The sequence below is a fragment of the Lepidochelys olivacea genome (assembly GCF_965140295.1).
Source record: "Lepidochelys olivacea isolate rLepOli2 genome assembly, chromosome: 24".
Lineage (NCBI taxonomy): Eukaryota > Metazoa > Chordata > Testudines > Cheloniidae > Lepidochelys > Lepidochelys olivacea.
The window spans coordinates 18,729,637-18,742,300 of NC_140434.1; the positions used below are offsets into that span (position 1 = coordinate 18,729,637).

At 67.2% G+C, this 12,664-nt stretch overlaps 1 protein-coding gene across 1 annotated transcript in view; it reads right to left on the bottom strand.

The window, feature by feature from the left end:
* The window catches only part of CNFN (cornifelin), a 38,600-nt gene that overhangs the window by 1,166 nt on the left and 24,770 nt on the right, over window positions 1-12,664 (bottom strand). Inside the window, exons 2-3 of the mRNA XM_084614029.1 lie at window positions 6,518-6,659; window positions 87-209 (exon numbers count right to left, since the gene is read on the bottom strand). Coding sequence (XP_084470155.1) covers window positions 87-209; window positions 6,518-6,641 — 247 coding nt within the window. The 5' untranslated portion in view covers window positions 6,642-6,659. The remainder of the gene's footprint in view (window positions 1-86; window positions 210-6,517; window positions 6,660-12,664) is intronic.

Below are 12,664 nucleotides of genomic sequence, written 5' to 3' on the forward strand. Positions count from 1 at the left end.
GAACCCCCCCAGCCTCCCCACAGCCCCCCTGGGAACCCCCCTCCCCCGACATCCCCCCCAACCCCGCTGGGCCCCCCTCCACTCACACACGCCCATGTCTGCGAAGCAGTCGCACGTCCCGGAGCTCCAGGCACTGGAGCTGCCATAGGAGTAGCTGGTTTGCACCCGGCCGGGCTGCACGGTCTCCGCCTGATAGGCCATGGTGCAGCCTGGGGGCACACGGGGGTGTCAGCCCGGACTGGACCCCCCAAACCCTCCCCAGTCACCTAAGGGGTGCAGCCAACCGAGCCCCAGCTGCCTGAGCCAGGGAGAGCCCCGGGGAAGAGGGGAACACGGGGGGCTGAGGGGACACCGGCCAGGGCAGGGACAGATTGTGGAGCTGGGGACAAGGGGCTGAACCCCACCCCCCTGGCACTCCCCTGAGCAGCCCAGCTCCTGATTCAGCTCTTGGCGATTCTCCAGCCCCCAGGGCCCCCCCCCGGCAAGTCTGGGCAGGGGGGAAACGCCCGGCGGTGACGGAGGTGTGGGGGCGTGTGGGGAGGTCACACCCTGGGGCAAACAAACAATGAACTGGAGGATCTTTACTGCAATTTGGGGGAGGGGAGCCCAGGGCTGGGGGAGCGGGGGCTGCGGGTCGGGAGTGAGGGGCACCGGATGAACAGGGGTTGTGCTCTTGCCAGGCCATGATGTGGGGTTCAGGCAGCTGAGCTAAGGAATCAAACGGAGACAGAAACCCGAGGCTGCGGCCGAAACTGAAAAGCAGGCGAATGTCCCAGAGTCCTCAGGCCCTGCCCCAAGAGACCCCTGCCCAGCTCTGCTGGTGCCCCTCACTCCCAACCCGCAGCCCCCTGCTAGGCCGGCCCTGCCCCCCACAGCTCTGCTGGTGCCCCTCACTCCCAACCCGCAGCCCCCTGCTAGGCCGGCCCTGCCCCCCACAGCTCTGCGGGTGCCCCTCACTCCCAACCCGCAGCCCCCTGCTAGGCCGGCCCTGCCCCCCACAGCTCTGCTGGTGCCCCTCACTCCCAACCCACAGCCCCCTGCTAGGCCGGCCCTGCCCCCCACAGCTCTGCGGGTGCCCCTCACTCCCAACCCGCAGCCCCCTGCTAGGCCGGCCCTGCCCCCCCAGCTCTGCCGGTGCCCCTCACTCCCGACCCGCTGCCCCCTGCTAGGCCGGCCCTGCCCCACCCCCCCAGCTCTGCCAGTGCCCCTCACTCCCGACCCGCTGCCCCCTGCTAGGCCGGCCCTGCCCCCCCAGCTCTGCCGGTGCCCCTCACTCCCGACCTGCAGCCCCCTGCTAGGCCGGCCCTGCCCCCCCAGCTCTGCCGGTGCCCCTCACTCCCAACCCGCAGCCCCCTGCTAGGCCGGCCCTGCCCCCCCAGCTCTGCCGGTGCCCCTCACTCCCGACCTGCTGCCCCCCCAGCCCTGGGTTTTCCCCAGATTTGCTAGTGCCCCTCACTCCTGATCCCCAGCCCTCTGCTAGGAGACTGAAGCTGAGCCGGGGCCCTTGGCAGCCCCTGGGGCTGGGCTGGGCCAGGTGCCAGCAGCCTCCTTACCTGGTGTTTGCTGGTGGCAGAACAACTGCAGCAGTTCCTGGAGCTGTGAAATTTGAAGGGTGCAGGTGGGGCTGGGCGGGTCCCTCGTATCCCTGGGGGGGGGGGGCTGGGGAGGAAGTTTGGACAATGGCTGGGGCCCAGGGTAGGGAGTTCTGTGAGATGTCCCAGATACTAGGAGGGGAGTGGGGCGTAGAGGGTTGGAGCCGGGGGGCTGGGAGCCAGGACTCCTGGGTTCTCTCCCAGCTCTGGAAGGGGAGTGGGGTGTAGAGGGTTAGAGCTGGGGGGGGGGCGGGGCTGGGAGCCAGGACTCCTGGGTTCTCTCGAGGAGAGTGGGGTGTAGAGGGTTAGAGCTGGGGGGGCGGGGCTGGGAGCCAGGACTCCTGGGTTCTTTCCCAGCTCTGGGAGGGGAGTGGGGTGTAGAGGGTTAGAGCAGGGGTGGGGGCTGGGAGCCAGGACTCCTGGGTTCTCTCGAGGAGAGTGGGGTGTAGAGGGTTAGAGCGGGGGGAGGGCGGGGCTGGGAGCCAGGACTCCTGGGTTCTTTCCCAGCTCTGGGAGGGGAGTGGGGTGTAGAGGGTTAGAGCAGGGGTGGGGGCTGGGAGCCAGGACTCCTGGGTTCTCTCGAGGAGAGTGGGGTGTAGAGGGTTAGAGCTGGGGGGGGGCGGGGCTGGGAGCCAGGACTCCTGGGTTCTTTCCCAGCTCTGGGAGGGGAGTGGGGTGTAGAGGGTTAGAGCAGGGGTGGGGGCTGGGAGCCAGGACTCCTGGGTTCTCTCGAGGAGAGTGGGGTGTAGAGGGTTAGAGCTGGGGGGGGCGGGGCTGGGAGCCAGGACTCCTGGGTTCTCTCCCAGCTCTGGAAGGGGAGTGGGGTGTAGAGGGTTAGAGCAGGGGTGGGGGCTGGGAGCCAGGACTCCTGGGTTCTCTCGAGGAGAGTGGGGTGTAGAGGGTTAGAGCTGGGGGGGGCGGGGCTGGGAGCCAGGACTCCTGGGTTCTCTCCCAGCTCTGGAAGGGGAGTGGGGTGTAGAGGGTTAGAGCAGGGGTGGGGGCTGGGAGCCAGGACACCTGGGTTCTCTCGAGGAGAGTGGGGTGTAGAGGGTTAGAACTGGGGGGGGGGGCTGGGAGCCAGGACTCCTGGGTTCTCTCCCAGCTCTGGAAGGGGAGTGGGGTGTAGAGGGTTAGAGCTGGGGGGGGGGCGGGGCTGGGAGCCAGGACTCCTGGGTTCTTTCCCAGCTCTGGGAGGGGAGTGGGGTGTAGAGGGTTAGAGCAGGGGTGGGGGCTGGGAGCCAGGACTCCTGGGTTCTCTCGAGGAGAGTGGGGTGTAGAGGGTTAGAGCTGGGGGGGCGGGGCTGGGAGCCAGGACTCCTGGGTTCTCTCCCAGCTCTGGAAGGGGAGTGGGGTGTAGAGGGTTAGAGCAGGGGTGGGGGCTGGGAGCCAGGACACCTGGGTTCTCTCGAGGAGAGTGGGGTGTAGAGGGTTAGAGCTGGGGGGGGGGCGGGGCTGGGAGCCAGGACTCCTGGGTTCTCTCCCAGCTCTGGGAGGGGAGTGGGGTGTAGAGGGTTAGACCTGGTGTGACGCAGCAGGGAGGGGGGGTGTTGACCTGGGAATGTGGCAGGGGAGTTTCCCTGGGGAGGGGAGACCTGAGAGCCGGTAACCGGAGCTGGGAGGGGGAGGGGGAGGGGGAGGGGGAGGTGACACCCCTGCCCGGGAAACTGGTCAAAGGCTGCAGGAGGGATCCTGCTGGGGGGGGGGGGGGTTTCGGTTTCAGTTTGGGGCTGGGTGGAGGAACACAGGGAACCCCAGGGCTGGGGTCTAAGCTCCCTGCCCCCCAGAAGGACGTGACTGAGGGGTCCTGGTTGTACCCACAAGCTCTGTTGGGGGCTGTGTTCCTGTTGTCCAATAAACCTTCCGCTTTCCTGGCTGGCTGAGAGTCTCAGTGGATCCCAGGAAGGGGGTGCAGGCCCCGGACCCCCCCCCACTCCGTGACAGGGGGCGCGGCTGGGAGCCAGGACTCCTGGGTTCTCTCCCTGGCTCGGGGAGGGCAGTGGGGTCTGGTGGCTAGAGCGGGGGCTGGGAGCCCATGGTGGTATGGGGGGGACCTCAGCAGCGGGGGGGCTGGGAGTTGGACCTGCGGGGGGAGGGGAAGACGCTCACCGGTTGCCAGGCAACGGAGAGCGTGGGTAAATATTTGGCTCCGCGGCTCCACCCCGTCAGGGTCAGACTTTGGACCTGAAAGGGGGGCGGGGGGGCTGTTCCTATTACTGTAAGAGGCTCAGCACGGCGGGCTGGGGGGGCTGCAGGTCGGGAGTGAGGGGCACCGGCATTTCCCCTGCTCTCCGCTGGGTGGTGCTGTGAGCCCAGGAATCTCCCCCCAGTGGGTTGGGCTGAATCAGGTGTGGGAGGAGCTCCCTGGTGAGAGGGAGATGGCCGGACGCCTGGGTTCTCTCCCAGGCTCTGGGAGGGGGGTGGGGCCAGGTGGTTAGAGGGGGCCTGGAAGCCAGGACTCCTGGGTGAGGGCTGGGCCGGGCGGCGCAAACCCATTCCCCCCATAGCCAGGGGCTGCAGGGGACCCCCGATTCCTGGTGATGTTTGTGTCAAATTGTCAGTAACACAAAATGAGATAAATGGAGGAGAGAGAAAAAGGCAGCTCTGGGGGGCGGGGTCAGAAATCCCACCCCCCCAGGGATCCAGTGGGGCAGGGGTGAGGAGGGGAAACCCTCTGGGCCCCCCACCTAGCGGGAGGTGTGATGCAGAAGGGCTGGGAAGAGGGACCCATCCTCCCCATGGCCCCCCCATAGCTCCATCCTCATAACCATCCTCCCCACCCCCAACTCCATAGCAGCCCCACACCGCCCTCATCCGCCCCATAGCACCCACAGCCCCATCCAGCACTTTCATGCCCTTCCCCCGGCCATGGACCCTTCATTATCCATCCATCCATCCAGCTCTCTAGCCCCACGCCCCCATCTCCCCCCCGGGCTCCCCCATGCATGAAAACAGCCCTTATTTAATTTAGTCGCTACGAAAATCGATTCTGCCATTCGATACAAAATAAGAATCAGGCAGATTAAGGGTCGGAAATTAACTCTGAAAATATTTTTGATGGAGTGCCGCGCAGTCCCGCCGCCAAATGGGCTGCAAAGTGGAACAAATGACGGGCGGCCACTGCCAGCGACAGGCCCTCTCCATCTTCCTATTAGCCACTAATGGGAAAGGTCCCGCTCCCCAGCCTTGGCCCAGGGATTAATCACAACCCCGGCTTTATGAAGATTTATTTCCCGCTGCCTCCAGCCTGCGCGGAAGATGAAGTCATAACGCTCTGGGGGAGGCAGGGGGGAGCCTTTAAAAACAAGAGAGAAAAATAGAGGGATCTGCCTCAAGGGGTGTCAGCAGGGCTGGGCTGGCAGGAGGCTGCGGGTCGGGAGTGAGGGGCACAAGCAGAGCAGGGGGGCCAGGGCTGGGCTGGCAGGGGTTGCGGGTTGGGAGTGAGGGGCACCGGCAGAGCTGGAGGGGCAGGGCTGGGCTAGCAGGGGCTGCGGGTCGGGAGTGAGGGGCACCGGCAGGGCTGGGGGGGCAGGGCTGGGCTAGCAGGGGCTGCGGGTCGGGAGTGAGGGGCACCGGCAGGGCTGGGGGGGCAGGGCTGGGCTAGCCGGAACTGCGGGTGAGTGACACAAAGGGGGGGGAGGGGCCGAGTAGAGTTGGAAAGTTCAGGGTTGAGTTCAGCCCAGCCGCTCCCTGTCTCTGCCACTCATTGACTGGCCTGTTGGCAGAAACACCCCGATCCTGGGAGAGAACCCAGGAGTCCTGGCTCCCAGCCCCCCCCCCCGCTCTAACCACTAGACCCCACTCTCCTCCCAGAGCCCAGAGAGAACCCAGGAATCCTGGCTCCCAGCCCCCCCCCCCGCTCTAACCACTAGACCCCACTCTCCTCCCAGAGCCCAGAGAGAACCCAGGAATCCTGGCTCCCAGCCCCCCCCCCCCGCTCTAACCACTAGACCCCACTCTCCTCCCAGAGCCCAGAGAGAACCCAGGAATCCTGGCTCCCAGCCCCCCCCCCGCTCTAACCACTAGACCCCACTCTCCTCCCAGAGCCCAGAGAGAACCCAGGAATCCTGGCTCCCAGCCCCCCCCCCGCTCTAACCACTAGACCCCACTCTCCTCCCAGAGCCCAGAGAGAACCCAGGAATCCTGGCTCCCAGCCCCCCCGCTCTAACCACTAGACCCCACTCTCCTCCCAGAGCCCAGAGAGAACCCAGGAATCCTGGCTCCCAGGCCCCCCCGCTCTAACCACTAGACCCCACTCTCCTCCCAGAGCCCAGAGAGAACCCAGGAGTCCTGGCCCCAGCACAGTCCCCGTGTGACTCACTCCCGCTGTCTGGGCCCGCAGAGCGATGGCCCTTTGGTGGCCGGGTTCCAGCTCCTTGGTTTCCCATCCATCGTTGGGTGCCGCGGGGCCCGGCTGACGGATGGGAGTTTAAGCTGCCCCGTTAATGGACCTGGTGCATGGGGGCGATGGGGCCTCTGTTCTACCCCCCCCCCCCGGCCCATTCATCTCGGCCTGGCTGCGGCTCATTGCTGCCCTATTCGTCTTCCTGGTGGCCTGGCCAGTCACTGGGGTTGACAGTGCGGGGGGGGGGGGCGTTAACCCCTCACGCTCCCTAGTGCTGGGGACACCCCACAGACACTAGTTCAGGAACCCCTCCCCCGCCCCCTAGAAGTGGCTCGGGGTCAGAAGACAAGGGAATTGCAGTGGGTCAGATGAGAACCCAGGAGTCCTGGCTCCCAGCCCCGCCCCTGGGCCCCAAAGCCCATAGACACCCAGCACACAGATGGACCCCAACCCCAGGAGCCCCCCAGACCAAAGCCTGATACCCCCCTCTGTGTTGCCCATCCACAAAGTCCCAGTCACGACCAGCTGGGCCCCCCAGGTCCCCAGGCCTCCCTCCCAGAGGTCCCAGCTATCCCCCCCTCACCGGCATCATTGAGCCACTTCTCCAGCAGCGGCTTCAGCTTGCACATGTTCTTGAAGCTGAGGTTCGGGGCCTCGAAGCGGGAGATGGTCGTCTGGCTGAAGTCGTTGCCGTAGAGTTTCCCCATGGCCAGCCCTACGTCGCCCTGTGGGGGGCAGGGGTGTCACAGTCAGCAGCAGGGCCCCCCTGCAAGAGAGGACCCAGGAGTCCGGCTCCCAGACCCCCTGCTGTAACCATTAGCCTCCACTCCCCTCCCAGAGCCAAAATAGAACCCAGGAGTCCTGGCTCGCAGCCCCCTCCCCGGGCTGAATTGAAAGGGACCATTCCGGGGTAAAGCCGGCTGGGTGGGTCAGTGAGGAGGCCGCTGGGCTGACCCCTGGGGCAGGGAGGTAATTCAGGCCCCCAGCCTGTCCAGCCCAGAGAGGGGGCTGAGACTCCCAGCTCATCTGCCACCAGGGGGGCGCTGGGGAGGGAAGATTCGAAGTGGGCCCCCCACGGCTGGAGAGTGCAGGCCGGGCTGCTCGGGGCCCCTCAAGTGTCTCTGGAAGCAACGCGTGGCCGAGTCCAGGATCCGCGATTCCCGAGGGCCAGAGTCCAGGGACCCCTCCCCCGGCGCTGGGATGCGGCCCCTCTGGGGTGGGGCGGGGGCCGGTTATACAGGGACCCCTCCCCCCGTGCTGGGACGGGGCCCCTCTGGGGTGGGGCGGGGGCCAGTTATACAGGGACCCCTCCCCCGGTGCTGGGATGCGGCCCCTCTGGGGTGGGGCGGGGGCCGGTTATACAGGGACCCCTCCCCCCGTGCTGGGACGGGGCCCCTCTGGGGTGGGGCGGGGGCCGGTTATACGGGGACCCCTCCCCCCGTGCTGGGACGGGGCCCCTCTGGGGTGGGGCGGGGGCCGGTTATACGGGGACCCCTCCCCCCGTGCTGGGACGGGGCCCCTCTGGGGTGGGGCGGGGGCCGGTTATACGGGGACCCCTCCCCCCGTGCTGGGACGGGGTCCCTCTGGGGTGGGGCGGGGGCCGGTTATACGGGGACCCCTCCCCCCGTGCTGGGACGGGGCCCCTCTGGGGTGGGGCGGGGGCCGGTTATACAGGGACCCCTCCCCCCGTGCTGGGACGGGGCCCCTCTGGGGTGGGGCGGGGGCCGGTTATACAGGGACCCCTCGCCCGTCCTGCCCCCGCCCCCCGGTCCCCGCCAGGCGTCGCTGTTCCCAGCCCGGCCCCCCTCCACAGAGCTGCAGTAGCGCGGCGCGGCCACAGGGTGGCGCCCTTCTCCCGAGCACTGGACGTGGCTCGGGGGGTCACACGCATCCTGGACCCCGGCTCCGCCACCCGGCCCCCAGGGTCCGGTTAGCTCGGGGCTTGGATGCGGCCGCCAGCCGCCCTGGGATGGCTCTGGTCGTGGGGGGCTTCCCCCCACAGCCAGGGCTGCCCCTCGTGTCTGCAGCCGCTCAGCGCCGGGCGAGGGGTCCCTGTATACAGAGCCCCATGGGCTCCTGCGTCCCACCCCAGAGGGGCTGCGTCCCAGCGCCGGGGGTGGGTCCCCATATAACCAGCCCCTGTGCCCCACCCCAGAGACGGCTGCATCTCAACCCGGGTGTCCGGTGGGGGCACATCTGGAGCGGGCCTCCAGGCACCCCCAGGCCGCGGGGCAGGAGGCCCGGTGGGGTGGTGCCGAGTGTCAGGTGGCTGTCGGAGTCGGCTGATTGATTCCTGTTTATTATCTATTAAGAACAGTCGGATAGTTTGGCTAACACATCAATTCATCACGCCGGGCCATCATGCAAATTCCCTAATAAAAACATTTTACTCGTAAATGGGCCCGAACTAATTAACTAAAGTGTTAATTAAAGTGCGGCAGACAGGGATTGTAATCAAGGCGTGCGCCTTTATCCATCTTCCGGCCTATTGAGAACATCCTTCCCTCATTGATGGATTTCCATGTGATCCTGGCTGGGGGCGACGCAGCGAGGGGGGACGGGGAACGGAGGCGTGGGACGGACAGACTGAAGAAGACAGAGACGCAGACAGTGGGGGGGAGGGGGGAGTGGAAAAAGAGGGAACGAAGAACATAATGGGGGCTGCGGGCAGATGGGGCCAGGACGGGACAGAATCGCTCCTCTGCAGGGAAGGGGGATTGTCCCCAGGTCAGGCCGGGAGGGGCGCGTGAGCTGGCAGAGAGACTGATGGGGCAAGGTCAGAACCCCCGAGCATTCGCCCCTCACCAGCTGTTCTGGGGGAGACCTGGCTGGGCGGTCCCCAATCACAGGGGGGCCCCCAGCAACAGAGGGCGCCTGGCACCAAGGGCTGAAAGGCGGCCAAGGCCCTAGGGGAGATGGGAACTGGGAAATGACAAATTAACAGGCCTGGCCCTTAATTAAAGAGAAGGGGACCTGGGGTCTTTCCCCTCTAGGCTCTGAACTGGTCCCAGGGTGGGGGGCTGGCTGGCTCAGGGGACGGGACGGGGCACTGGAGAAACGTGTGTAGTGGGGGGCTGAGAGCCATTGAACCGAACTGTAAACCCTGGGTATGATGGAAACCACATCCAGCCTGGGGGAGCAGCAGCCCCCTAGTTCCAACACCTCTGGGGTGGGGAATGGGGCAGGGCCTGTCCCCTCCAGGGGGCACTGGCCCTGATCCAGCCCCAGGGCAGGGACTGGCTGGCTCAGGGGGGCGGGGAATGGGGCACGGGGCCTGTCCCCTCCAGGGGGCACTGGCCCTGATCCAGCCCCAGGGCAGGGACTGGCTGGCTCAGGGGGGCGGGGAATGGGGCACGGGGCCTGTCCCCTCCAGGGGGCACTGGCCCTGATCCAGCCCCAGGGCAGGGACTGGCTGGCTCAGGGGGGCGGGGAATGGGGCACGGGGCCTGTCCCCTCCAGGGGGCACCGGCCCTGATCCAGCCCCAGGGCAGGGACTGGCTGGCTCAGGGGGGCGGGGAATGGGGCACGGGACCTGTCCCCTCCAGGGGGCACCAGCCCTGATCCGGCCCCATTGACTACCCCTCAATTTGCATAGCCCAGTTCCCAGCGGTGTTGCGGGGGCTGAACAGGGCAGAGAGGGCGGCTCCCAAGTGGGGGCAGTGGGCACATGGGGGGCTGTTTGGGTGTGTCCCGTTCACACCTACCCTGTACAGAGCAGCTGATCCCACCCTGCTCCGCGCTGGGGGCACGGGGGGAGAGGGGGACGGGGGGCGTTGTCCTTGTCATAAATATCCCCCCACTCCCAATTCCCCATCTCACTTAGACCTTGGACCATTCAAACACCTACAGTCAGGGCCCCTCCCTATTTAGGAGACCCCAGCTTGGAGACACTTTAAAGGGGCCCAATCCTACTGAGTCCTGAATTAGGGGGTCTGGGAGCACCCTGACTCCTGCCAGCATCAGCGGAAGACTGGGGGCTAGGGATTTTGGGGGGCTGGGGATTTCGGGGGGCTGGGCTCTGTGGCTCACACCCCAAGGAGGGCTGTGGCCTGGCTGTGTTTGTACCGTGCCTGGTGCAGCGGGGTCCTAAGCGCCACTTGGGGTGCCCCAGCTCCCCGCACAAGTCAAACATTGCCAGGGCTGCTTGCGAATGTGGCCCATCACCCCCCCCCATTGGAGCCAGCTCAAAAGTAATTCAAACCTGTCAGTGGTAAGACTGGAAGCTAAGATACCCCACTTCCCTTCCCTGGGATCCCCCACACACACTTGGGGGGCCCTGCCTTGGAGCTGGATCCCTGTGGCCTTTGGCTGCCAAGGGGACCCCACTTTTTAAAGGGGGGGCAGGTTGTGTGTCAGGGTTTCCCCTGGTGATGTGGCAGGAACAGATTATAGTACTGTATTGGGGGTGTCCCCAATTTTCCTGCCCCCCAGTTCAATGCTCCCCACTAGTAGCTCGGTGTTGGGGGGTGAGGGATGGAGACAGATTATTGAGGGGTCCATTCCCCATTTCAACTTTTAAACCGAGTCCCCCTTACCCCCCCTCAGCAGCTGGGGTACCCCCTTACCCTCCAGTCCCCCCTCAGCAGCTGGGGTACCCTCTTACCCTTACCCCACACACGCAGCCTCCCACCCAGCTGCACTGTGGCTCTGAAGTCTCCCCATGGGGGGTGGGGGCTTTGTCCCCCCCAGACCCAGCACCCTGGCAGGGCCTTTCTCCAACTGGTCTGACAGGATCTCCCCGGCTTTGCCCCCAACCTCTGGGCACTTGGGGGAGAGGGCGCGGGGTGGCCATGTGAGGGGCCCCACCTTGTCTCATAGTGTCCATCAACCCCCCGGTTTCCTTCCCGTGGCACCATCAACCCATCACCCCCCTCAGCACCCCAGGAGCTCCCCCACCCCCTTGTCTTCCCAATTTTAAGCTCTCTCCCCCCACCCCCCAACATGGGAGCCCCCCCCCCCAGTTCCCTGCCCAGGTGTCTCTCAGCAGCTGTCAGGCGGGGCTGGGGGGCTGCGGCTGGGGCGAGGCGGGACACCGTATGTGGGGGGGCCGGGCTGCCCCCCGCCCGGGTCTGTCTCTGGGTGTGTGTTAAATTGTCCGACGGCCCCCGTCATTCATGGCCAAGGAGGCATCGTGCGGCCCCAGCCGCGACCCCCCCCGTCCAAGCCCATAAATAATATTCCCCCGTCTCTATTGTTAGTGCGGAGCCGGCTTGGGCTGGCGGCGACCCCCGCCCCCCCCCGATACATCACCCGCTGACAGCTGCAGAAAAGCGGCGAATTAGCACCTAAATCGAATATTGATCAGCCCCGAGCCGGCCGCACACGGCTGCCCCCGCCCGGCCCCCCTGGCCCCTCCCCAGCCAGCCCCCACCACCCCCAGCAGAGCCCCCACCCACCGGGCCCCAGCCCTCCCACCACAGCCAGGCCCCCACCCTGCACACCAGCCCCCCTCCACGCTGGGCCCCCCACCCTCAGCAGGGCCCCCACCGCCAGCCAGGCCCCCGCCCTGAACACTGGGCCACCACCCCACCCACCCACAGCCAGGCCCCCACCCTCTGCACCCCGAGCTGGGCCCCCACCAACCACACCGGGCCCCCACCCACCCTCAGCCAGGATGCACGGGGGAAGGGACCCCCACTCCCCGCTGGCGGACAAGGGCACATGGACACCCCCTGCCCTCCAGGCAAAGGCGCACAGGAGCCAGGCCCCTCCCATCTAGAGCTAGGCTGTGCCGGACCCTCCAGCTAGGGGCGTGGGAACCCCACCCTGCGGACCCAGGCACGGGACCCCCCCAGCCCCACATACCCACCTTCCCACACCAGGGTGCATGGGACCTGCCTGCCCCTCTCAGAGCCACGCATGGGAATCCCCACCCCCGTCTCGAGGCTGTACCAGCCCTGCCCGGATGTAGGGGGCACAGGAGAAGGGCCCTTGCTCAGCTCCCCCCTCCTGCCCACCCCCACGCTGGATAGCACTGACTCCAGGGAAAGGAATCAAAGGGGGCTGGGCTGGGAGGTCCCAGAGGGCCAGTCCCTTGCCACGCCCAGCACAATCCACACACCGAAACAAAAAACCATACACCCCAGGCCCACGCCAACATGCCCAGAGCCTCCACACCCCGCTTCGCCCCGGGACACAGATCTGCACCCCAGACACACAGAGCAACGCGCCTCACAACCTCACAACCTCCACACATCCGCCCACGGCTGCAACCAAGATTGGAACCCCCAGTGCACCGGGCGCCGCCCAGACCCCAACCCGGACCCGGACCGGGGCCCCTCGCGCCAGGCGCCGCCCAGACCCCAACCTGGACCGGAGCCCCTCGCGCCACCCAGACCCCGACCCAGACCGGGGCCCCTCGCGCCGGGCGCCGCCCAGACCCCAACCTGGACCGGGGCCCCTCGCGCCGGGCGCCGCCCAGACCTCAACCCGGACCGGGGCCCCTCGCGCCGCCCAGACCCCGACCCGGACCGGGGCCCCTCACGCCAGGCGCCGCCCAGACCCCGACCCGGACCGGGGCCCCTCGCGCCAGGCGCCGCCCAGAACCCAACCTGGACCGGGGCCCCTCGCGCCGCCCAGACCCCGACCTGGACCCGGACCGGGGCCCCTCACACCGGGCGCCGCCCAGACCCCAACCCAGACCGGGGCCCCTCGCGCCGGGCGCCGCCCAGACCCCGGCCTGGACCGGGGCCCCTCGCGCCGGGCACCGCCCAGACCCCGACCCGGACCG